Here is a 26,978-nt window from a genome sequence, read left to right as displayed (position 1 = left end):
TAGAGACCCGTGCACGCTCTATCAGCAGAGTGCGTAAATCTTCTCACAGCAGAAGAGGCGGACAGAGAAATGTGTAAGCATAATGTACAACATTTTATTAAGCATAGTTCAGGACAAAGGAAAGCATTTCTGCTTCCCTTCGTCTCCAGCAAAACAGCAGTAATGCAAAAGCTATATACAAACGGAAGTTTCCAGCAAGTGCTGGAAGTAAACAGGCATGTGACTTACAATAGTCATGCCTGTTCCCTTTTAAGGAGGAACAGAACTATATCCTAACATTGACGTGCGGCCTCCCAAAGGTTGCTCATAAGGAAATGTGGCCCTTAAGCTGAAACTGGTTCCCTGTCCCTGGTATAAATGAACTTGCACGCACAATCTTCAGGCCTCACATTTTGTACTTTTACCATAAGGAGTCGTTGCCTTAAGAAAAACTATCCCTAGCATTTCATTACCCATTCCATTTCCCCCCCCCCCCCACAGTTGTGTTTAATTTATGGTTATTGCAGCTCTGCTGGAGTTTTAAATTCAGCTGAGTCATAAATGTGTGACTTTCAAGATCAGCTTGCATACTACTTCCATAATTATTTGAATTGTGCCTATTATATAATGTGTTACACTTGGTAAATTGGAATTTTTCAGGTGGACTTAATTTCAGCTTTCATTGATATCTCATAATTGGAACTCTGCTCTTTTCTCTTTGATTCAGTGTCATCATGTTGGATGAAGCCCACGAGAGGACTTTATATACAGATATTGCCATTGGCTTATTAAAAAAGGTTGGAGCTCTCTTTGTGCATCCTACCTCCATTCCCCCACATTTATTTAATTTCTGAATTGAGCAAAAGATTATAATGTTTCTAGAATTATAACCTGCTCAGAGTGTCTATTCAGTTGCTTGTGTTTGTGAGCTGATTACAGTGGTGCCTCTCAAGACGAAATTAATCCGTTCCGCGAGTCTCTTCGTCTAGTGGTTTTTTCGTCTTGCGAAGCAAGCCCATTGACGGCTTAGCGGATTAGCGCTATTAGCGGCTTTTAGCGGCTTATCGGCTTATCGGATAAGCAGATAAGCGGCTTAGCGGCTTAGAAAAAGGGGGTGGGGAAGGAAAAAAAACCCGCAGGAACTCGCAAGACATTTTCGTTTTGCAAAGCAAGCCCATAGGAAATTCGTTTTGCGAAGCACCTCCAAAACGGAAAACCCTTTCGTCTAGCGGGTTTTCCGTCTTATGAGGCATTTGTCTTGCGGGGCACCACTGTACCTTGGTCCTACTATCAAAGAGTTTGCTGCTCTGTTAAGCTTGCAATGGTGCTAATTTTGAGTTGATTTTCATAATGGATGCTATTCTTGAAGGTACAGTTCTGATGGAAACAGCAACATGAATCCTACCATACTTGTTAATAGTTTACAGGCCTTTAAGACAAACAGTGCTAGCATCATTTCATAAAACATTTTCCTAAGGTTTGTAAGCATGATACACTGGTGGTGAGGATTATTTGAGTGGTAGCATATTACTTAAGCTCATACACCTACATGATTTTCAAATGTGGGAATATCTGGCTTGGTTTGCAATGCATGTACTCTGAATAGGATAAGTCATTTTCTGGAAAATCGAGATACTTGATTTGTCTATTGTTTTTGTATGCAGACCAATGTCTTTCTTAAATTATACAAACAGTTCTGGGATTCTGTGGTGATTAATCATAATTGAGGATTAAAAACCCCCTGCTGTGTCTCACAGGTTCAAAAGAAACGAGGAGACCTTCGCCTGATTGTTGCATCAGCTACACTGGATGCAGAGGTAGAACTAACATATTAGATTCAAATAATTTCCCCATTTTATTTCTGATAGAAAATGAAACAATTATCATCTTGTCTTTCATTCTATAGAAGAATAATGGGGAGCCTGTGCCCCCCCCCAGATGTTGGCATCTCCTATCATCTTTTATCAGTAGCTATACTGACGGGGCTGATGAGAGTTAGAGGCTAACAACATCTGGAGGTTCTCTTCAGTAGAGTATGGGACATGGTAGCCTAATCAACACATTCATGCAGAGGCAGACCAAACCCCATCAGAATAGTTGGCATTCCCTACCCCCATTCAGTTTGGGCAGGGGAACCAATTTCTTAACAATGAAAATTTTGGAGGTGGTGGAAGGGGGAAAGGGTTTTCAGCTTTCATTTTAATCTCACCCAGATAACTTTCGCAGCTGAAATGCTTGCCTTCCATTGAGGTGAACATTTATGAAGCCATTAAGATTTGTATTTCCAATCCAAGTAAAATAAAATTTGGATTGTATTGCCTACACTTAATCTGCTGGTACTAATGTGCATAAAGTTTAAGCTTAATTGCTGTTAGTTTTGGGTTACGCTACACGCTATTTCCCTGAACTCTGTGAAATGAATACCTTTTAGAAGGTTCTAGAGCAGATAATACCCAATTTGTGAAATTGTGTGGTCAGTTTATTTTAAAAGAGTTTATATTTATTCATATTTATGAAATAGTTATTGCAGAAATTGCAACTTTTGCATTCTTTCAGTTTGATCTGTTTTTTTTTCTGTTTTTGATTAAAAATCAAAAGGCTGCACCATTTACATTGGTAACACAACTTAAAACTTCTATAGTCAGCCACATTTTCTCCAAAACATCTGATAATTACTAGATTAAGCAAATTAGGAAGAAATTACAAAACCAAGGATACCTAGACTGGTTGCTACTTTGAAAAATATTTCAGCACTAGTTATGGGAAAATGTACTTGTTAATGTTATTAGGTTATATATTGAAGTATGTTTTGTAGCAGCATAAAATATCAGAAGTTCACAGAGATGGATTAAATTGCTGGACCTCCATATATTCTGAGCTGGGATGGCAAATCTGAGCCTGCAAGCTGGGTCAGACCTGCCTAAGTCATTCTAAGTAGCCTAGCAGGAACTAATGTCAATTTACCACCACCAGCAAAATCTGTGTCAGAAGTCTTCTCCCTCTTTGCGCATCCTGTCACCAGCTGCTTGAGGGATTGTAGGTGTCTTTGCCAGGTTACCTGGGATGTTTTTTCCTCCCAATCACAACACAGCACTAGGAGGAAAAGTTCTTCTTAAATCCCAGGACTGTATGCTCTTCCATACATATGCAGATAAGTAAATGAAGTCATCTGGAACATAAGTTGCTCACAGTAATGTCTTGCTTTCTAGAAAATAACAGGTGATATCCAACTAATCTGTTCTGTCAGTGCAAGGATTTCCACTTATGCAGTTGAACCCGCCATGTGTCTCTTAAACTTGATCTGGGGGTTTCCCCAGTCCTCCAGAGCAGATGTGAAGACGGCAAGGAACACCCACAGGGAGATGAATGGGGGCAGGTCCATTGCTCAAGCAGAAATCCTTGCCAGTGACAGAACGAGTTAGTTAGGTCCCTCCCTATGCTTATATTTTGAAAGAGAATAGTAGCAACACCCTACCTTTGGCTCCTGAGTTAGGAACTGGACTCTTTTAAACAACACACTGATTTTCAAAAAATTGTTTGCTATCTTTGCCCTAGAAATTTAGGGATTTCTTTAACCAAAATGAGACCAGTGACCCAAGCAAAGATACCAGCATGATCCTTACAGTGGAAGGGCGAACATTTCCAGTGGATGTCTTCTACATTCAGAGGTCTGTTCCTGTTTAATACTCGTAAGTGGTGACTAGAGGAGCGTGCATCTTGTGACACCCGCTTGTCGACCAAAAGTCTGGGCGGGAAAGGGAAGCATTAAACGGACCTTAGGTATTATTTTAAAGAGTTGTCTTTACATGGGTACCGGCACGTTGAGGATGTAAACCTGAAATCTTGCTTTCCAATTGAATGTGTCTTTCTCCTATTTTGTGAGCAACAGGCGCAGACTTCAGTGGAGGAGGGCTTCGGGAACCTTCCCCCGTCCCCTTCTGCACCGGCCAGCTGGAGCAGACTTCAGACGAGTGCTACGGGGACTCGGTGGAATCTTCATGCTTTTCCTCCCCTGGAATCTTAGTCCTTCCCTTCCCCCTCCACAGAAGGGATATGGGCAAACCTGGCAGCACCTTCATGCCCTCTCTCCTCCTCCTCCACAGAAGGAGATGGACAGGTCCGGTGGCAGAAGTGGGCTCGTTTTTTTACCCCTGCACACACAGTGCTTGCTTTTGTGCTTGCGCTGGGCAAGGAAATGTGGGTGTCATAGGCGGATAATCGTGTGCTTTGTGAATCGTGTCCCTTTTATGTTCTTGCGACCTTACTATGTTTGTGTCAGGCATCTTTGAGGAATGCTCAAGTAACAGTGGCAAAGCATTCTGGGAGAGTAGCCATGTTAGTCTGGGGTAGCTGAACCAGCAGACAGTCTTCAGGGCTTATTATATCATTAGATGCATGAAGCAGTGCGTATATATGGGTGTAGTAATTTAGTCCTTTGTTTTTCATTCCTTAAACACTGTATGAGGTGATTGCGTATTATGCAAATATTAGAAGCTTGAATTTCCAATCTCTCCAATTTTTATTTTAATAATTTTAAATATACAGATTTCCATTCCTTTCTGAGGAAAACTAGGACAGCTATTTGATTTAAAAAAACAACAACACCTGGCTACTTACTAGTGCATATAGGGCTGCCTCATATGTGCATGTACATAACTTGATTCCTATATGCTTGGTCCTACCAGCTGACTGGGTGCACTGATTTCACTGGAAAGCTTTTGTATGATGTGGTATGGAAATTCTGTGGATGGCGTTGTATCTGTGATGACCCTCTTGCATATGCAAGATCACATGATGCAGGCATTGAGTATTAAGCTTCCATGTGTGATCCAGTCCATAGTTAGATGTAAGCTTTCATATAGGGCAATGCCATATTGAACGCCTTCTCTGCATGTTAGAGGCTCTTACAAAATTTGCTTGTTGTGTTAAATTGGATATTGCAGGCCCTTATAATAGAAGCATAGAATTTATTCGGGTAATAAGAAGCAATTTTGTGTGTTTGTACAATGCTGAGTGCTTTGTAGGCAAATACTAGTACAACTGAACTGTTTAAAAAAGTAACTTGTTTAGATGTTGAAGCAACATGTTGATTGAACTGTTTTTCTGCAATTGTGAAATAAATTCTTGTGCGTGTATGTGATATAGAGATGGAGGACTCTCTAGATACAGACATTCAGGATTTGTGATCATGTCAAAGAAACTAGTGAAGTTATTTTAAGTGACTTGTGAAGAATTCAGAAAGGTCCAGCTAGCGCCAGGATTAATTTTTAGGTCATGTATCAAGCATACTTCAAGTATGTGAGCTGTCTGTATTACTTATGAAAATCTAACTATATATTCTCTTTTTTATCCTGGTGATAAGAGCAAGTTTTGCCTTCCTTACTTGAAACTCATGTCTATGCTTTTTCCAACAGTCCTGTTCCAGATTATGTGAAATCAACTGTGGAAACTGTTATGAAAATTCATCAGACAGAAGGTGATGGGGATATACTGGCATTTTTAACTGGCCAGGTAGACACAAAAGAAATGTTTGTACTGTTGAAATTGTTGCTTTGGTATAAGATATGTTTACTTCGTGCTATGCAATAATTCTGAAAACATTTTTTAATGCAGAATTTGTGTGAGAGGGAGCAAGGATGTAAAATGGTAGTTTCAATAATTCTAGAATTTAGGGTTGCTGCATACACCTGTTTGGGGTTATACTAAACTGTGAAATACCACTGTGGTTCTAATCTGATTTGGGAAGCTTCTAAGTCGCCTGCTTCCACCTGCTTACTGCAGCCATATTTCAGTTTGTTCAATCAGTTGTATTGGCTCCCAGTACGTTTCCAAGCACAATTCAAAGTGCTGGTGCTGACCTTTAAAGCCCTAAATGGCCTTGGTCCTGTATACCTGAAGGAGTGTCTCCACCCCCATCGTTCTACCTGGACACTGAGATCCAGCGCCAAGGGCCTTCTGGCAGTTCCCTCACTGTGAGAAGTGAGGTTACAGGGAACCAGGCAGAGGGCCTTCTCGGTAGTGGTGCCCGCCTTGTGGAACGCCCTCCCAGCAGATGTCAAGGAAATAACCAGCTATCCTATTTTTAAAAGACATCTGAAGGCAGCCCTGTTTAGGGAAGTTTTTAATATTTAATGCTGTATTGTTTTTAACACTCGATTGGGAGCTGCCTAGAGTGGCTGGGGAAACTTAGTCAGATGGGCGGGGTAGAAATAATAAATTATTATTATTATTATTATTATTATTATTATTATTATTATTACTCCGCAAGCTACTCCTGTTGTACAACAATACCATGCAAATTTAGCATTCCTTTCTGTTAAGATCCTCAGATGTGGTCCTTTCCATTTGCTTTTCCAGCCTTGGACGTGCCTGAACTGGTGCTTGTGCTCTTTGGCTTTAATTGATCATAGCAGCAACTTGTGAAAGTAGTAATGATGATGTACAGGAGAGAACTACACCAGCATTATGCCTCCTCCTCTGCAAACTTTGTCCACGGTTGTAGCACCATGTATATTTCTGTCTCTAAAACAGAATGCCTTCCTTGTAGCACACATACAATGTAGGTTGTAGTGACAGGAGATGCAGTGGAGCGCACTTGACTTGGCAAATCACAAGTGTTAAAAATTCCCTGAAATAATTTTGACAATATAGAGGGAATTTGGCCTGTGTGTTTCAGATGTTTGGAAGCTGCAATCTTAAATGGAGATGCCATTAAAACATGTAGATTCTGAAGACTGTCGCTTGTACTGCTAGTATGAACTGTTCTACTACCCAGGGAGAAAGAAAATTTATTACAGTACCTCTAAATTAATCATAACAACTGTATTACCTTTATGGATAATTATGTGCAAATACCTTTTTGGAGTTCCAGAAATGGAGAAAGCATAGCTATTTGGGTCAATTGAAAGGCTGAGCTATTTCTTACAGCACTTAAACGAAAGTATTTGCAGCTCAGAAGTTCTCTTTCCCTGCTACAGCTTGTAATGTGGAAGGGGGGTTTTCCTGGAACTATCCCACTGTGTGGTCCAGCTAGCTGCTGAAGCTTGCAGTTCTCATAACAAGAAAATCTTAGTTCACTCAAGAGAGAGAGAGAAGAAGCAGAAATCACTTGTGCACCCTCTTGTCATTGTTTGTTGTATACAAAGCAGACCTCTTGATAGCTTGTGATTCGAAAGTTGGATGTTATGCAGTATTTAAGCAGGAACTGCAAAGTCGGATTCTCATTCTTGTGCGTCTGCTGGAATGGAACGATAAGACACAGTAATTGTAGGGGTCAGCAAACTTTTCCAGCAGGGGGCCGGTCCACTGTCCCTCAGACCTTGTGGGGGGCCGGTCTAGATTTTGAAAAAAAAAAAATGAACAAATTCCTATGCCCCACAAATAACCCAGAGATGCATTTTAAATAAAAGCACACATTCTACTCATGTAAAAACACCAGGCAGGCCCCACAAATAACCCAGAGATGCATTTTAAATAAAAGCACACATTCTACTCATGTAAAAACACCAGGCAGGCCCCACAAATAACCCAGAGATGCATTTTAAATAAAAGGACACATTCTACTCATGTAAAAACATGCTGATTCCCAGACCGTCCACGGGCCGGATTTAGAAGGCGATTGGGCTGGATCCAGTCCCTGGGCCTTAGGTTGCCTACCCATGGAGTATTGGATAAAGATCGCCGGTCATCTGGCAACACGTGAGAAGAAATTCTAGCAAGACACTATAGTATTTTGTTTTTTAAGGTCTCTAAATTTGCTTCAGTCTCCATGATATGATATTGGAGCTTAAATGCATTTTGATCTGTCGCTTATATTGATGCTTTTCTAGGAGGAAGTGGAAACAGTTGTTTCTATGCTGATAGAGCAGGCCCGGGTCCTTGCTCGCACAGGGATGAAAAGACACCTGCGAGTTCTTCCAATGTATGCAGGATTACCTGCTACCGAGCAGATGAAAGTGTTTGAGAGGGTATCTCCCAACGTTAGAAAGGTAAAGTTGCTTCCGTTGTCATAAATGAATAGGGCACTGTGCTTGCAAATTGGTGGCATTGCCCACCATCGATTAATGTTTTGCCACATTGCATTTGGTAACCGCATGGTAACAATTCGTTTCCCCACGTTGCATTTGGTAACTGATGTTGTAGGGTTTTCTGTAAGTCTCCCTCTTGGGATCAACTCCATGTACCTTCTTGTTAAACAAGAATTTTTACTCATTTTTATATTGCTTAGAGCAGCCTTTCTCAACCTTGGGCTCCCTGATGTTGTTGGACTACCATTCTCATCATCTCTGACTGCTGTCCCTGCTAGCCATGGATGATGGGGGTTGTAGTCCAACAGCATATGGTGAGCCAAGGTTGAGAAAGGCTGGCTTAGAGGTTAATCATCTCTATGCTTTGCTGCTGCAGTTCATGGTAGCTCGTTTACTTCCCTCAAAATGCTGAATGCAAGACTACAACCCCTGCCCTGCAACAATGCCCACCCAAGTTGTTTGTAGTGAATATGTTGTTTATTTTATCTTATTTAATTCTTTGAAGACTTTGTGCTTTTCTTCTCAGCTCGAGAGTACATATCTGCCCTTGTACAAAACAATGGCTCTCTTTTTTGCAGCACCTTCAGGGTTTTGTGTGTGCGTGCTTCTTTTCTTTAATGTAGCTTTTCAGGCAAGCATTATTGCTGCTAGCCTAACCACTCCTAGAAAACTTTTTGAATTAGAGTCCCATTATTGTGATTCCCCCTTTATAGCAAACTTTTTCTGCTTTTATTTTCTTAAACTTAGCTAGTCAGGAATCAGCAGTCATAATAAATCTCAAACAAACTGGCTTTCTTTATTCTTTCAGGTGATAGTGGCCACTAATATTGCAGAAACATCCATCACAATCAATGGAATTTCATTTGTGATTGACTGTGGCTTTGTGAAACTCCGTGCGTATAATCCAAAAACAGCTATTGAATGCCTTGTGGTTGTCCCAGTATCAAAGGCCTCGGCCAATCAGAGAGCAGGTCGTGCAGGCCGGAACCGCTCAGGAAAATGCTACAGACTTTACACAGGTGAAGTGTGTGTGACACTTAAAGCTTTGCTCTTTTGTTTGTGGCTTGGGTGGCACTGTAGTTAAAAATCTTTCCTCGCCTCTTCAGTGGGGTCCCCTGACCCACCAGCTTGCTGTATTTGGGGTGGGGTGGGGGCACCTTGGATTGCCCAGGGATTGCCCAGGTGAGAAGGGATGGGAAAATCGCTTTCCATCAGTTTCCCTCTGTTTACATTTCTCAGAAACATTCACTTTGCAGGCCTGTTTCACCTGATTCAAACCCTTCTACCTCTGATTCTAAATGCTTGACATGTTCAATACTCGCTTTTGCATTTAGATAAAAATTCTCAGGCACCAGATACTGCAAAATTACCTTCTTCAAACACCTTTTGCCAACATCGTCTTGTTTAGTTAAGTTGTCGTGTTTATCTCCTTACTAAGCATAATTCCTTACTAAGCATAATTGTTAACATTAGGAATGACTTGTGTGTTTTTGTTCTTTCTTAACTTCTGGAATGTTGTCGAGGTTTTTGACTTAAATGATTTGCATTTTAAAACATGTGCCCTCTTCACAGAGGAAGACTTTGAGAAGTTGCCACAGTCCACCATTCCCGAGATGCAGCGCAGTAACCTGGCACCAGTCATCTTGCAGCTCAAGGCTTTAGGAATTGACAATGTGCTTAGATTTCCTTTCCTCTCAGTAAGTATGGGATTCTTGTTTAATTTTTCTGTGTTCTGTAGTTTGTCAACTTTGTCTACACGGTATAAGCCATTTTACAAGGACTCCAAGGTCTGCTGTCCTGTTGTGTTCACATGGACTGTATGCATATCTTCCTGTTAAATGCCAGATTAAGAAGTGTTCCTTCACTTTTATGTTCCCTTTTGTTTCTGCATGTCTCATGGCTCTTTTGGAATAAAGGTTTGAAATGCCTGCAGGCTATAAGGAGAGAGGTTAAAAAGAGCTTGTAAGTCTTGAATGTTCTCTGAATATTACTAATAGGTAGCAGACCATCAGAGATCAATGGTTCATAGCCTAGTAACTATTGCTCTAACACCCAGGAAGTAGGATAGGGTAGACCTAACACCAAGGTCGAGTGTTTGCCCAACTGCTTCTGAAGAGCCCTGTGTTTTTAGTAAAGAAAGCAAGAACCTTGGGAATCTCCACAGAAAAAAATTAAGCATCCATTTTCAGATGGCTTTCCAATCCAAAGCTGCTGTTTTGTTAATTTATGCAGTGGAACTTACCCTACCTTTTCTCTGCCCTGCAGCCTCTCTGGTGAAGACACTCTTGGTGTTATTGGCAATAGACTGCTTGGTGGTTGTGGTTTTAATTGTACAGTCATACCTCGTGTTGCGTTTGCTTCATGATACTTTTTTCAGGTTGCATTCCGCTGCGACCCGGAAGTACCAGAAAGGGTTACTTCCGGGTTTCGCCGCTCGCGCATGCACAGACGCGCAAAATGACGTCACGCGCATGTGCAGACGTGGTGAATCGCGACCCATGCAAGCGCAGACGCGGATTGCGTTCTGCTCATGTTGTGAACGGGATTCCGGAACAGATCCCGTTCGCAACCAGAGGTACCACTGTAAGATGGGAATAAATATTGAGATATTTGAGATTGAGATAAATATATAGATCTGTTAACTAGATTTCGCAATCTCTTCCCGTGTTTAGCTTGTGATTGAACATTATTTGCTGAATGGGGACATCTAGGGGTCTTCATGGCTACCAACATGCTGCAGCATGCAGAATATAGAGTAACCTGGGACTGAATAGCTTTTGGTCACAGCAGCGCTGGTCAGGTTCCACATGCCCAGAGCACTCTGTCTTGGAGCAGCACAGCACCCTGGACTTGTTCTGACCAGGAGCCATTGAAATTGACCGAACAAATATATTCAGTTCCAACAGAGAGAGTTTTTGGTGACGTAGCATGGAAAGATGTTGCATCAATCTAGCACAGTTGTGTTGTGCATTGTGCCCTTGCGGACAGCTTTGGCAGATGATTCACTAAAATTTAATTTTGCTCTGATTCCGTCTCATACAAGTCCAGTGTCTCTTTGCTTCCTGATTCTTTTCATCCCAGCCTTCAATACCAGTCTCTGGCCAAAATATTGGAGCACATGGTTCTAGGTTTTGCAGTGTTCCCCCTGTCATCCCTTCAACACACTCCAGCTGTCATGAACAATTTAATAAAACATATATATTAAATGTAAGCATACTTGTGCTGTTCAAATAATTTTCCCCACTAGCAGGATTTTGAAGTTTTAGTTGTAGCTTTCTAAATCTTTGGATTTATTACATCCTATATATAACTTCCATTTTCCAGTGCCACCTTATCCTTGCAGTTCTGGAATATGTAAAGTTTCTGGTTTTGTACTTAATATTTGGACTTCAGTGCTTTATGTGCCTCCACAAGGCAGTTCTGAAACTCTGTTCATGTTAATCAGGGGTCACTAGCTTTTTTTTAATGTAGTGGGCAACAGTCACAAAATGTGGGCATGGCATAACACAAAATGGCTGCCACATCTAAAAGAACAAAAAAGAAAAGAAAAGGGACCACAAAATGGTGCAGCCATTCTTCCTCCTATTAGCTGCCCCATCAATAGTGGGGAAAGGAACCCACATCAGAGAGAAGCTGTTTGTATCTTGCATTGAATAAAATGTAGACTTGTTTAAGGGAGCTTGTTTAATTAAAAAAGCCTGAGGCACTGTGGACAAGAACTAAGCAGGAAAGCCAAACAGTCTATTGTGGATTTTTACTGAGATCGTTTATGGGTGCCATTAAAGGTACTGGCACCTGCAGACACTGAGTTGAAGACACCTGAGCTAACCATTTGAGTGCAAGGCTCTAGTTTGCTGAGATGTTATCCAGCATGGCTGCTAGATAAATTTGTCTTGAGTAGCTAGCAAAACCAGAGGGTTTTGAAGTCTTGATGTTCACAGCCTGTACAAGGCTATGAAGCAGTGTTCACCTGCATGGCTCACGACATTTTTCAGGAAATATCTAAAAAAGTTTTTGACTGTGAAATACCTGCAGGCATAAGCGGGACCTGGGTGAGCGATCACATGGGAGCCCTTATCTGTGTCCCTTGAGTTCATTGTAATGTAATAAATGTCCCTACAGTAGGCAGAACAAATGGTATGTATGTGTTTCCCCCCCCAGCCTCCACCTGCTCAGTCAATGGTGCAAGCTTTGGAGCTGCTCTATGCATTAGGAGGTAAGGTTCCTCTGCTTATTTCTGTCATTTTTCAGCTGAATTGTGCACCATTGCCAGCAATACTGTTAAGTTCATTAAGGCCCTGCACTTTAGACTTAATTCCAAAATGTTAAAAGGAAAACTGAAATGTAATAGTGGACTTTTATTGTTAGCATCTCATGAAGAGCACGTCAGGCTTTTGAGATGCTGGGAGATAATGCGTTTTCTTTAAACAAGGTATTGTGGTTTCAAGATAGTCATTTATCTCCTCAATCACTGTCTGAGTCCGGTTTCCATGCTCAGATTTTCTGTAGTTGCTTTCACATTGTGTTCCCATAATAATAATTCTGTTTGGTTCATATGGAGACATGTGCAAGGCAAGCCGCTGATGGATTTTCATGGGTGGTTTGCAAGTACAGACATGTGAACAAGCCTTTCTCATTATATAGTCCGTTGGAGTAATTGAGAATTATAATAAGTAAAGCAGTCCTTCAAGGTGTGGGGTTTGCATAAGAACCCTCTCTCTTTCCTATTCTTAGCCTATATGGATATTGACTATATAGTTTTTATATAAAAGAAGGCACTAACTGGCATTCATATAGCCAAATTTGGGAGTGATAGGCCCCTGTTAGCCTTGGCTGTTAGTAGCTTTGGCTGTTAGTAGCTTTGGCTAGATGCTCCAGGAGCCCTCTTTGTCCTCTGTGATAATACCTATAATCTGAGGTTGCTATCAGATCTATTTGCAAAGCACGCATAATTAAATCCTTCAGTAAAAGAAGTAAGGGTGTGTTATATATGTGCCGCTACAAGATCAGAGACCATGTGAGGCAGCTACCTTGTGGCAGCTGGGAAGATACGGTCTGGTCAGTAGCTGAATGGGAGACAGCATGGGAGTACCGTGTTTACCACCTTTAGCTCCATGGTAGAAGAAGGGTGGGCTTAAATGTAGTAAAATAAAAATGCATCTGCTTTGCCTCATGGATGAAGTCAGTACAGTGGTACCTTGGGTTAAGTACTTAATTCATTCCGAACCTGAAACTGAATTAAGTACTTAATTCATTCTGAACCTGAAACTGTTCTCAACCTGAAGCACCACTTTAGCTAATGGGGCCTCCTGCTGCCGCTGCGTGGATGCTGCACAATTTCTGTTCTCATCCTGAAGCAAAGTTCTTAACCCGAGGTACTATTTCTGGGTTAGCGGAGTTTGTAACCTGAAGCGTACTACAGGTACCACTGTAGTGGTATTCAGGCTGCTTCTTTTGGCTTACTAGTAGAGTTAATAAACAGCAGCTTGTTTATAATCCGATGGAGTGCCCAAGAAACCCATCTTGCATGCTGCAGAATGGCTCGTTTCTGATTCTCCCAGCAGCTCACAGTTTCTGCTTTTTAGGCGCAGGAATAAATTTTAGCTAGAATTTTAGTTCTGCAGAATAGTACATGCAGTATTGCAATACCTCTCTGGAGAGAGTCATGCCTATAATTAATTTGTTTTGAAATACTTTATAACCCTGTGTTGAGTCATCAGTATGTATTTGCATTTTATATTGCTGCTGTTTTTCCTGCAGGGCTTGATAAATATTGCCGCCTCACGGAACCTCTTGGAATCAGGATAGCTGAGTTTCCTTTGAACCCCATGTTTGCAAAGATGCTCCTAGAATCAGGTAATGCCAGTGTCATGCAACTGTAAATCAGCTTGTGTATCGTTAGTCCAGCTTAATTAATATGCTGTAGGTCTCCCAGTGACTTCTATGTTGTGGTACGTGGCATACAAGTGCCATAAATAAATCCACCTCTATTGTATTTGTTTTTGTTGCTGTAAACTGATTATTTGTTGTTTGAGCTGGATACCATAATGTGAACAAATGAGTCTTTGAATGCCGGATGCAACAGAGAATAGTGAAGAAAGTAGTTTGCATACCTAGGTTTTACATTGAGCTGGAAGCCTTTAATCCACTGCATGGCTCTGGAGATGCAACAGGCAACACCACAGGAGATGGTATTAGATTGCTGCCAGAATCTCAAGCAATATGGGATTTTAGTTGGATTATCTTCTGTGTGGTTGCTAGTGATGAGCAGACATCCTGCGCACCCTGCCTCAACTTGCTTGAGAACTGAACATGTGTGTTAAATAAATGTAGTCCATCAACAGCTGCTGTTCTGGTATTTGGCCTGCTATCACTATGTTATTATTATTATTTAATTAAATTTATATACTGCCTTTTATCCGAAGATCACAGGGCTGTTTACAGCATGTTCTATCCTAGAAAATAGCTGCTTCAACAAGCATTTTGAAATGACATTTAGAGTTTCTGTTCTCCACTACATAGCAGAAGCAAAATATTAGGATTGTATCCAGGAATAGCATCTGGCTAGCAAAAGTTTTTCCGCTTGCACAAAGTGAGGCACCCCATTTCCGCCAGTCCCTCAAACCCATTGCAGCCCTCTATGCTATGTCCCATACAGTTCCAGGGGGTCACCTAGCCTTTAGAGAAGCTTTTTTTTGTGGGAAGAGGGACTGTATTAAGTTAGAGGGATTGGTGAAAACTGGGTGCCCTGCCCTGCAGAAGCACTTCTCTTAGATGGAGCCACCACTTTATATAACCCATAGTGTTTCCTGTCATATAGTTCTTTGAGAGCTGCTATAGCTATTTTTAATATAGCAGGTGTGAGGAATATAAAATTTTCTCAATGTGCTTTGTGTTGTCAGTGTAAAAGTAAAGTTCCTTCTCCCCTAAACTCATTTTGCAGGGAATTTTGGCTGCTCACAGGAGATCCTGAGCATTGCAGCCATGATGCAGATCCAGAATATCTTTATGATTCCTCCAAACCAAAAGACACAAGCTGTAAGTGCCATTTCTGAACTCAGCTCTGTTACACTGGAAAGAGCCACTGGAACTCACTGCCCAGGAAATCTGTTTGCCGTCACTGCTTAACTGGTGTTGCAATGCAAACTGAAAAAATGTTGTTCCAGCAGTTCTGTTGCCTTGGGTCTCATTATTTCTGGCTCTTTCAGTTCTGTTGTTTTCATATGATGCTTCTTGCTTTGCATTTTAATTGTGATTGCTATTTAATCTTTGTTGCTGTTAACTACCTTGGGCATATTTTGCAAGAAGTGGAAAGGTGCAATATAATATTTTTTGAGTGAGCTACTTGCTTTCAGGATGTGGGGAAAGGAATGAAATACTCATTTAAACTTTTTCTGAGAGGTTGGAAAATGAATGATTCAGTAGCTAAAGAGATTATTGCACTAAAAAAATGTTGGACAGACATACAAATTACGTCTAAGTTGAAAACATTGTACTACATTTATTTGTGCATACCTTCTAGTGGCAAGTGGTGAGCATGAGAAAATTACAGTATGTTTAACTTTCCCCCAAAGATTTATTAGAAATACATAGTAGTTTTAAATACTGGGTATGTGTACTATTTCCCTTAAAAATGCTTTTAACAAAATAATGTTATTCATAGAAGAAATGGTAAGTACTAAATGCGGAAAGGATTAAGCAGTGACGGTAGATGCACTGAAAATTGTAAAGGTTGAGGATTCTGTTCTCAAATTCATTCACAAATGGAGTCCTTCTGATATTGCTGAATATGGTTCCTGTCTAAAGGGTGTCTGTGGGGTTTTGTTGTTGCTGCTTTGCCAAAATGTTCCTCCTTTTCAGATCAGAGAACACAGAAAATTTGCTGTGGAGGAAGGTGACCATCTCACTATGCTTAATGCATATGAAGCCTTTATAAAAGTAAGTAAGCTCAAAAGGAGGTACGAGATTTTTGCCGGCCTTGAATCCAGTTGTTGTGGATGTTAGAAGTTTGGGGACATCCAACATAGCAATTAATAGGATCAGATGTGTGTTGTGAGTGAAGCAAAGTCAGTTCTGGTTTTGATCTAGGCAGGGAGTTATGCGGAGCCCTAAAGCTCCACTTAGTTTGATCGGAGAATATATTCATCTAAATCAAGCTAGGTTTGTCCTGGGGTGTAAAATCACAGCCCCACTGGTGTATTTATTGTTAGATGTATTTAAAGCATTAGAGTGCGTTACCAAAAGCACCTTTCAGCCATTCTTGGAATTCAGAGAATGGATATTATGACAATACATTCTGAAGTTTATTTGGCAGTGAAGACTAGGAACTTGTGTGTATGTTGTGATATTTAAAACAAATGATGAGGCTCTCAAGTTTCACACACACACCAGGTCCTCTGCTAACCCATGACCTTGTAAAATATTTGTTTACCATCATGTTTGCTTACACTTGGAGTGTAAAATAATAATAATAATAATGCTTTGACTGCAGAATTCCCTCATCTATAATGGCTTTGTCAACTAAAATTTAGATTCAGAATGAAAAGAAATTTGATAGTGGCACACATAATTCCTCACAACATTAGAGCCTGGGGTCATCCAGTGAAACTGAATATTAGTTAACTTTTGTCTGTCCTGAATCTTCTATGTCTACACAGAACATATTTAAACTCCGGAAATTGCTACCACCAGATATGATAATAGCCATTAAATTGAATGACTTTGAATGTGGTTAAGACAAATTCACAGAGGACAAGGCTCTCAATGGCTACTAGCCATTATGATGGTGCTGCCTCTGATATTGGAGGCAGTTTGCTCCTGAACACCAGTTGTTGCAGATCATAAGTGGGAAAAGTTCTTTTCAGCTCCTATTTCTGGCCTTCCCATAGGCATTTTGTTGGTCACAGTGAGAATAACCTACTGGCCTAGATGTGTCTTTTATCTGATTCAGCCAGGCTCTTCTTAACATTCCTAACATGAGATATTCCCAGGATCAACTGATATGTTTGAAATGCAGGAGTAGCTAAGTACCAGAGTCTCCTTTCCAGATTCCGGCCTTCAGCATGACCTGTTCTTGCCAGGAGAGTTGTAGGATTTTAGACTGATCTGTTGCAAACTGATTTTTGGCTGGTGCATGCATCCCCACTCACATAATATTAGGAAAAGAAACCTGGAGATAAAGTCAGAGCTAACACCTTTATAAAGCAAGCTTTTTAAGGTCGTTCAGCTGTTCCTTTTTCTTTGCAGCACAACAAGAGTTCCCAGTGGTGTCAAGATCACTTTCTGAATTATAAAGGTCTTGTTCGAGCCACAACTGTGAGAGAGCAGCTGAAAAAACTTCTTGTCAAGTTCAAAGTACCAAAAAAGTCCAGTGAAGGTATGAGCAAGAGAGAAGAGATCTTAGCAATTTCTTATTTATTGCCTATACTCTGTTTAGTACAAAAAACCCCCCAGAATTGCCAACTGTGAGCTGCATGGGAGCTTCACAACATTTGTAGCATTGGTTTCTTTCCATTGTGCGTTAATCCAGGGGTGGCTGTCTGCTGATGGAAGAGAATGCATTAACAGAATGTGGCAATTTGTGGTGGTCTCCCAATCTTCCTTTAGCCCATTCCCACTCTAAATCTGCTCCAGATAGTTGAGGGACCTTCCAGAGCAGATTTAGTGTGGCATAGGGGACTGCAATAATGGGTAGGGGTGCCACCAAAAATTACCGCCTCCTGTTTTTCTGAATGAAAGCCTTCCGTCAGTGGACAGTCACCGTTGGATTCCACTCTTGCTTTTTTTAGCATGATCTTTTTTATCCATTTGCTTTACACTGCTTCAGTGATGTATATTGTGTTTTTAACTACTGTAAAAGCTTTCTAATGTACTAAGTGTAGAGCACCTATTCCTCACTTTTACATTCATTTCAGTCTTTGTATAACAAGCTTGAATATTTATTTAAACCCATGAGTTCTGGAAACTGGAATAGACTTTATTAGCTTTGCCGACAGCCCTTTTGCATCTGAGACTTCCCTCTTCCTTGCAAAGTCTATTTATGTTTGACTAGATTATATGTTGCATTGGGGGCGGGGGCAGCCAGGCAACAGTATAGTGTATTGTGGAAACAGAAGTGAACACACCTAACCAGAAAAATTGCTTAAGCAGGAAGGTGCTTATTAAAGAGAACACAATAATCAGAAGCATGCTTGGCATAAGTTAAACGCGTACATACCTTGGATCCAGGTGTGTGTGATTGTAAACATAAAGAGCATACATGATAAATGTAATCACAGGGAAATTGTTATTAAGATTTATTCTTCACCCTTCAATTAAGTTATCAGGATAGCTAACAAAAACCCAGTTCTGTAGTACAATACAATAAAATGTAATCCGCCATAGTACTTGAAGTTCAGTGTGTTTTAAAACTACTGAAATTGTAGGTGATATTCAACTAAGTTTTACTCAGAGGAAACTCATTGAAAGTGATTAACATGACTGAGTAAAACTCGTGCATCTTCTGGAAGGACCAAACTAAATTTTACATGGCAAACACATGTAACACATTGTATGGGTTTTTTAAAAAAAAGTTTAAACAAAAACCAGTGCTCTGAGTAAAACTTCCTTGCATACCACCCTATGTATGTAAAAACAAAAACCCCCAAAAGATGTCTGGAAGAATGCTTCCCCCCTCCTCTTTTTGTTAAACAGTTGCCACAGTAAGGAAAAGCTTAGGGCAGATGCATGTAGTGATTTTTGTTGTTTTAATAGAAAGCAGATGTCAGTTTCAGCAGATGAATTGTGTGTGTGTGCGCGCGCACATAAGAAGGTATGGGAGCTTATCCACTTTTCATCTGGCTCTGCCCCCCCCCTCACTCCCTCAGTTCCTTTTTCACCTAGGTAGAAAAGGATATGTGCCTGTATTATTTCCCTTTGCAATTGGAAGAGCAGCTGTGGGGAGGGAGTGGTGTTGAACAGAAAACCAGCAGTAGAGAAAGGTTAAGCATCCCCTCCTATTCTATTCTCAAAATGTCAGCCTCCTACAGCTGATTTTTGTTTAAACTTTTTTTAAAAAACCCCATACAATGTGTTACATGTGTTTGCCATGTAAAATTTAGTTTGGTCCTTCCAGAAGATGCACGAGATCTGTCACATCTCAGAAAGTGATTTCCACAGATAAATGATCAGCTCCACCTATTTTATCTGGTTGTGATAACAATTCAAACATCTATTGAGCTTGAAAGGAGATAAAACAGCTATGTTATGCTTAACATCCCAAATAATGAGCACTAAACTAAGTGAAATTTTAAAAATTCCTTCAGAGTTCCACTTTCCCCCCTGCTCATTTGCGATCATTTGACTAGGCAGTTAATTTGCTCTTGACCATTGGCCACACTGGCTGAAGTTGATGTGAGTTGTAGTTCAAAACATTTGAAGCACACAGTGTTGGAGAAAGCTGGTCTTATTTGATGAACTTTGTGGAATGACTGGTCCATTTTCTCCTTTTAGGAGATCCAGACCCTGTTCTAAGATGTATAGTTTCTGGATTCTTTGCTAACGCAGCCAGATTTCACTCTACCGGAGCATACAGGTAAATGTGAGGTTTGTTGTGATAAGCATCCCAAAATGAACAAAAACACTGCCCTGGCTTTACTAGTGATAATTACTGTAGTTCAAGCCTCTGAGAGTAAGGGGAAGATGAAAGGGAACATAGTGGGGCCATATAGATCAGAATTGTCTTTAAATGGTTAACAAAGGGCTCATTGGAAAGCCAGTAGCCGTAAAAAAAATTATGATGCTTCCTTGTCTGTACCATTAACTGGTAATACGTCAGGTTGAAACAAATTGGCATTTTGTCTCCTGGCTTAGTTGAGCTTCAACAGCTTAGAAGAGACTGGAAAAAACTTGAAGCAGTCCACTAAGTGGACTGAGCAGTATTTCAGGCGAATAAGAGGTAAAGGAAGGTATTTCAAAGGCACCAATAAATAAACAAGCTTCCAGGTCAGTTTTCAGCATCCTTTGATGGTTTTGCTTATCTATGATCAGGCTTATAATTGAGGGAAAAAAGGTGTATTTTTAGGCACAGTCCCGTTGCTGTGTAATGCATAAATATTGTAAGTCTAAAATAATTGTTGTTCTTTCAAGGACTATTCGCGATGACCATGAACTTTATATACACCCCACCTCAGTGCTGTATGCAGAGAAGCCTCCTCGTTGGTACGTTGAAAAGGTTTTCATTAGCGTCCTGGTTGAGCTTGACACTCTACATCGTTGAGAGTTGCTTCTTTCACAGAACACAGCCCATCTGGTAGATTGTGGCTTCAGAATACGTGCTGTACTCTTCATTCCACACTAACATCGAGAAAAAGCGATAAAGGTAGATGGAGCACTACCAGCAAGAAGTTGTAGAAGTTGTTGCATGACTGGGAAGCCAAGTAGCTGGTTTCCCCCTCCCCACCAGCAGGATCAAGAAGCTTGTGATCTGAGAGGGTGTAAACATTTGCTTCCATGACAGTGGGGAGGTTTGTAATGCCTTTACAAAGGCATGCATGTGAAATTCAGCATATCTTATGCATATCCTCCAATTTTGAAGGATGATGCAATGAGCAATAACTGGTAGTGCTGCCTTTGTGTTTTGATTGCGGTATAAAAATGTACACTTGCATTAGATGGTTTTCCAACCATTGGGAATGACATTCCAGGCTCACTAGTAACCCAATCCACATCAAGTCATAAGGAGAAGGTAGGCAACATAGAGAGGGATCTTTTATATAGGGAATTCAGGTGGGAACATGCATAAAGATAGTGGGTGGTATTCATATTTTATACATAGTAAACCCATTGAAATTAATGGACCTGGCTAAGTCAGGTCTGCTCTCAGTGAAACTTAGTTGAATACCACCCAGTGACTTTTGAATTAAGGCTTGGTGTCTAGATGTTGAAACCTTTCCAATGCAATATTAAGTGGGAATGTATCCAAATGTTCTCTTAGTGGATGTGCCTTTTCTTGCTGTATTTTTAGGGTTGTCTACAATGAAGTCATGCAGACCTCCAAGTATTACATGCGAGACGTGACAGCAATTGAATCTGCTTGGCTATTGGAACTGGCCCCTCACTTTTACCAGCAAGGAACGGTACGGACTCGGCATAGCCTCCAAACAGTACCATTGCCGTATTGGCAGCTCTTGTTATTCTTCTATGCTTTTACCTGTGCTTGCAAAATGGGTTTGCATAAGTATATCCCCTCTCCCCACCACCCCAGTTTTTGCTTGTATTTATTTAATTGTTTGAAAGTTACCAATAATTAATAAAACACTGTTCCAGATAAAGATTACTTTATATCACAATATTATGCAGATAAATTAACTTAAAATCACAATATTTCTTCTAGCAGTGCCTCATGGGATAAGTAGTCCAAGTTTTAGTGTATCTGTTGCCCAAAGCTCCGACCAGTTTGTACACCACAACTATCGCAATACAGTGTCTCCAACTAGCCTGGAAGAGTTTGATGATCAATTGTATCAAGGGCTTTGAGAGGTCTAGCAGTATGAAAAGGATTGTGCTCCCTCACTTGAGTTCTCGGTACAAATAATCCACCAGAGCAGTTTCTGTTGAGAACAGTGGTCTGAAAGCTAAGTGATAATGGATCTAGAAAAATCAGTTTCACACGAATATCTGCTCCTTGCATTTTCAATGTTATACGGCACTACAGTAACCATATGCATCCCGGTACACAAAACCTGTATGCTTGGGCAGTGTGTGAACCCATCCTGAAATTATTGATATTGTCTGCTTTGTATCCTGTAATGCATTCAAATTGATTGTGCTGCAGAACATTAAAAAGTTCTGGAAGTGGTTTTGGCCACTTAGCAAAAGTGTTTCAGGTATGGTTTGAGAAGGAAATGAGCCAACACCACAATTATATTAAATCTTCTAGGAATCCGGTATCTGTAATTAAGTGAGTTGATAGCACTAAAATATTCCAATATTGTGCCTCCCTGTGTCACATATAAAGTGGTTCCTTTAACTACACAGCAGTTATGCAAATCATTATTCCATTACTTAATCAAAAGTAACTGGCAATTGCTATAGTAATTGCTCATAATTATCATAGCTTCATATTATATGACTCCATAGGCATGTTGTACCTCCTTGTATGACTAGAAATTCTGGCAGAGACTTCTCAATGAAAAGGCTGGCACAATTTAAAAATAATATCAGTTATGTGTGATTGGTCAGAATTACACAAATATAAGGAAATTTGTTAAATTGAGTATTTGTTCAATGTTAGTTATATACAGAGTAGATTTATTTAAGTTAATGGAAATGGTTAACCTAAGTCTGTTGTTTTCACTGTGCCTTCTCTAAATATCACTAGATGGATGCAACCCAGGGTTTTGGGAGATGGGGGCAATCTATTTTTGACTGCTTTTGTCCAGATTGGAAAATAATAGTCGTATCAGCCGGAAAACAACTTCTTCTTTTAAAAATGCTTCCATCTTTGGACATAACGCAGTCAACAGAAGAAACTAGGAGGCTGTTCTACAATGCAGGAACTAAGGATATCTGGCTCTGTGAACCATTTGATGCAAAGTCTTTAAATTGTGAGACTTAGTGGCATCTCCAGATACGAGAGCTCAGGTAGAAATTGTTGCGTGGAGGTGTTCCCTAAGGTATCCTGAGTTCCTACCATATTGGGATGCAGCTTCCTATTTTAAAGCTTGAAAAGTAGAAATGTGAGTAACTCACATACCTACTTTTTACCACTTCTACGAATGCGCAAAGTGACTTTAAAATAGTTGTTACCTGTTACCTGGAGCAGTGTTGTTGGTGCCACATTGTTGTATCCTACGCCACCCTGGCAGTATAAGCCCCCCCCCCCCCGAAGTGATTGGGGCACAATTTCAAGGCAGTTATTGCTACCATGCTGTGTAAATGCACTCAGATCTGTGTAACTGGCGTGATCCAGCATTTTATACCTTATGGAGTAGTGTTGGAGCAACCATAAGATGGCAGAAGCCACATTTCTCCATGTAAAATGCAAAATAACCCTAAGGCGTACCTGCTAGTGCTAAATGCTGGAGGTTGGGTAATAGTATGCTTCTGGAGACAAAGAGAGAAGAGAAGGAATAAGACAGGCAAAGGTAAACTTGGCCCTGCAGATGTTTTGGGACTACAGTTCCCATCATCTCTGACCACTGGTCCTGTTAACTAGGGATGATGGGAGTTGTAGTCCCAAAACATCTGGAGGGCCGAGTTTGCCTATGCCTTGAATAAGAGAACTCCCGTAAATAGCTTGATCCCACACCACAAGCATGCACTGGAAGGCAGAAACCCTCTTCTTGGAAAGACTGGTTGGGTGCCTCTATAATGATAGAGTTGCTGTTGGTGTGATAACCTGTTGTCTTTGCAATAAATAAAGGCATTACCCTGACAGCATTAATACTGTTATGGTAGATAAAAATATAGCAGATGTTTTCCTTGACACAAAACTCAGCAATGTTGCAGGTGAGCAGGGGTGTTTTTGTTTAAGCAGCAGGCAGCGAAGTCGTCTATGGCTTTTTAAATAGCACTGATTCCTATACTGGCAATGCTGGCGGGCTTGATGTGTTTTCTCAGCTATTGCAAAATGACATTTTAGTTGGCGTGGAGTTCCTAATGCAGGACGGAATTTGTTGCTAACATGGAGACTGATGTAATTTGGAATAGAAAAGTATATCGCTTGGAGCATTTATGAATGTTATGAAAACCAAAAACGATGCTTTCATTTCTTTGCAGCACCTTTCCCTGAAAGCCAAAAGAAGTAAAGTGGACGATCACTGACTCGCCGCGGCTGTCGAACTTTTCAGCGTGTGACGCAGAACCTGCCGCCAATTTGAAACTGTTCTACTGTCCATCCAACAATTAGTTGATTAGCAACCTGACCCCACATCAACTATAACTGTTGAAATGCCTGCCTGCCAGGATCCTGTAGGGATTTTTGCATGACCAATACATTGTAACACTTAAGTAGAGCTTGCATTGTGGATATTTTTTTATCCTACAGTCTTAAATGTGATGACCGCTCCTGTTCCCCAGGGCAATTTTGCTCCTTTTAAGCTAGGTAGTTTGAAACTAACAATGCAAAAGAAGACATAACAAAATTGTAGGGAATTTCGCAATATGTGGATAGCAACACTTGAACCCCTTGGGGAGGAAGGGGGAGGGTGGGTGGGGGGAAACGGCACCCTCAGAATGAGGAGGTGGCGCTCAGGATCCTTTAGACCACTGTGAAAGCTGTTGGTCATCCTAGACCTGCCTGCAAATTGTAGGCAGATTTGGGACCACAAGCAAAGCCTTGAAATACCTTAATGGGTTGCAATGAAAACCTTGAAACTGTGATTGTGCCTAACTGCTGTGATTTTTCCTTTTTTTGCTGTCAAGTGATAGGTTTCTAATACTTTATTGACTTTCCCTTCTTTTCTCCTTCACATTTTTTTTCATGACTTGCTTACAAGCCGAACCTGTTTCCATAAACATGATGTGTTAACGTGCACCAAAGTTTCCCACCCACCCCAAAGTTTAAGCGCTTTTAGAGAGGAGTTTAATTGGGCAGGATGTACATTACGTTCGCAAGCAAGGTTGGGTGCAAGTTGCTTGCCTTTTTGTTTCAGAATGAGAAATAACTTGAGGGGCAGCCTCTTGCAGAAATAATCTGGTTGTATTACTAACTTTTTTTGATCCTGTGGATGTTGGAAAACGGCCGTGCTGAATCCGTGGTCTTGCAAATCTTGCTTTGGAGTGAGAGTCATGATTGCCACCACCAATCAGACAGTTGGCAGTTATATATTTTACAAAAGTATAAACCTCTTTGCAGCCTGGAAGCCATCTAAGTAACATATAACAAGATAAATGGGGTGGTGGGTGGGGGAACCTGCAGAAAAAAAGTGTTGACTGCACACAAGTGAGGAGTGTCATCATTAGATAGACACAGGAGGACCATATTGAGAGGAAGTCCTCTTTTGTTCTCCAGACTGCGGAGGAGGAAGTTGAAGAGGTCATAGAATAGAATTTTGTTGTTGTTTAGTCGTTTAGTCGTGTCCGACTCTTCGTGACCCCATGGACCAGAGAACGCCAGGCACTCCTGTCTTCCACTGCCCCCCGCAGCTTGGTCAAACTCATGCTGGTAACCTCGAAAACACTATCCAACCATCTCGTCCTCTGTCGCCCCCTTCTCCTTGTGCCCTCCATCTTTCCCAACATCAGGGTCTTCTCCAGGGAGTCTTCTCTTCTCATGAGGTGGCCAAAGTACTGGAGCCTCAGCTTCACAATCTGTCCTTCCAGTGAGCACTCAGGGCTGATTTCCTTCAGAATGGAGAGGTTTGATCTTCTTGCAGTCCATGGGACTCTCAAGAGTCTCCTCCAGCACCATAATTCAAAAGCATCAATTCTTCGGCGATCAGCCTTCTTTATGGTCCAGCTCTCACTTCCATACATCACTACTGGGAAAACAATCATAGAATCATAGGGTTGGAAGAGACCACAAGGGCCATCGAGTCCAACCCCCTGCCAAGCAGGAAACACCATCAGAGCACTCCTGACATATGGTTGTCTTTTACCAGGAAGTCGGACAGAGGCAGGGCCACTTAGACCTCCACCGAGTGTCCTGAAGATACTTCCTGTTATTTCCAGACAAAAAAACCACACCATTCCTTATTCTGCTTCTGATGTCACTACAGTATAAGACTGAAAGATGATCTATGAGGAGAAGTTGGGTTTTCTCATCTCCTTATGCTTCTTAATCCCTTTCCTTGAGTGCAAATTTTCCTTGCTTCCATCCTGAATAGAGGTAATATCTGATTAGAACGAGTGCAATAAGTTTTAAGTTCCCAGCTTGCAATTTGTAGAACTGACCTGTTTTCAGGAAAAGTTCCTGTTGCTATGTGAGCTAGTGAAATCTATCTGATGGTGCTGCCTTTAGGTCGGTGAACGCCATCGTGCTTCCATGAACCCTGGGAAAAAAAATGCGTATAGGATACATGGTGAACTTAGCAGCTGTTTATGACTACCTTCCTCAAGGGTGAAGCGTGGTCTTTGTAGCATGCACTGGTTAAACTGCAGTTGCTGCCTTTCCACACAAAAAACCCTTTGTTGCACCAGCAATATAGTTTCAGATAAGTAAATATTTATTTTCACATAACATTTATTTTACAGTGATGTGGTTTCAATGTGTGGGTTTGGTTTTAAAACATTGGGTTGTTATTGTTGTTTTTTGAATGCCTTGTTCCTTCGCCTCTTTTTAAAACATATGTAAATGACAGCATTTTATTTTTTTTACACAGAATAAGGGTCTTCCTTGCCCTGGATGTGCATTAAGAGCCACTTTTTCAGATCTTCCCTCCTATTCTTCTCCCCACAAACCTGCAAAGAAGCTTGTTCTGTCAGAATGTGGTCCACTCAGTGTCTTTGTGCTGTATATATTAGCTTAACAAAATTTCATTCCCACCCCTGGAATTCTGATGCAACTGGGTTTGTCCCTCTCTTTCACTCTCTCTCTGTATGTGAACTCTGTAGAGACGGGGTTGTCTTTTTATTTTTATGTACTGTGTGGTGTCCAGAATATTGTTGATGCTCCGTTATGGGCATCTGAACTTGTATCTAAAAGCTGTTTTCCCTTTCAAGGAGCTTACAAAGACCCAGATACAAAGTGTGTAAATTTCCATGTTGCTTTGTCCTCTGGTATCATACTTTATAGAGAAAAAATAAATAAAGCTGTGGAATTAAGAAATATTGGATTGTTGTGCCTATTAATGCTTACTAAGTTGTGGAACCTCTTAAGTTAATTATCTGCATCACTTATTAAGACTTTGTTTTATTATGGACCGGTGGGAAGTTGTTTTGGAGAATGAATTTGTTGTAAATATATCCAGTGGCATCGTCATGTATACTCTGCAACTTAATCAAAATCATCTGTCAAGAAAAGCCGTGAAGTAAATACATTTATTTATTAGA

General features: G+C 40.8%; 1 protein-coding gene across 4 annotated transcripts in view; it reads left to right on the top strand.

Annotated features, from left to right (window-relative positions):
* The window catches only part of DHX35 (DEAH-box helicase 35), a 52,747-nt gene extending 25,991 nt beyond the window's left edge, over positions 1–26,756 (top strand). For 2 of the 4 annotated variants that reach the window (XM_079979152.1, XM_079979154.1), the window contains exons 7-22: positions 707–776; positions 1,737–1,796; positions 3,535–3,647; positions 5,394–5,490; positions 7,809–7,967; positions 8,815–9,025; positions 9,579–9,703; positions 12,168–12,222; positions 13,767–13,862; positions 14,950–15,044; positions 15,867–15,944; positions 17,253–17,382; positions 19,497–19,578; positions 20,133–20,204; positions 21,010–21,121; positions 23,766–26,756. In XM_079979152.1, coding sequence (XP_079835278.1) covers positions 707–776; positions 1,737–1,796; positions 3,535–3,647; positions 5,394–5,490; positions 7,809–7,967; positions 8,815–9,025; positions 9,579–9,703; positions 12,168–12,222; positions 13,767–13,862; positions 14,950–15,044; positions 15,867–15,944; positions 17,253–17,382; positions 19,497–19,578; positions 20,133–20,204; positions 21,010–21,121; positions 23,766–23,810 — 1,600 coding nt within the window. In that variant the 3' untranslated portion in view covers positions 23,811–26,756. Of the gene's footprint in view, positions 1–706; positions 777–1,736; positions 1,797–3,534; positions 3,648–3,868; positions 4,097–5,393; positions 5,491–7,808; positions 7,968–8,814; positions 9,026–9,578; positions 9,704–12,167; positions 12,223–13,766; positions 13,863–14,949; positions 15,045–15,866; positions 15,945–17,252; positions 17,383–19,496; positions 19,579–20,132; positions 20,205–21,009; positions 21,149–23,765 lie in introns of all 4 variants that reach the window. The other 2 variants (XM_079979151.1, XM_079979153.1) reach the window with 2 other exon arrangements.
* The last annotated feature ends 222 nt before the right edge of the window (positions 26,757–26,978 follow it).

This window comes from Podarcis cretensis (genome assembly GCF_951804945.1).
Source record: "Podarcis cretensis genome assembly, chromosome: 6".
NCBI classification, from domain to species: Eukaryota; Metazoa; Chordata; class Lepidosauria; order Squamata; family Lacertidae; genus Podarcis; species Podarcis cretensis.
This window is presented reverse-complemented; position numbering and strand designations above follow the sequence as displayed.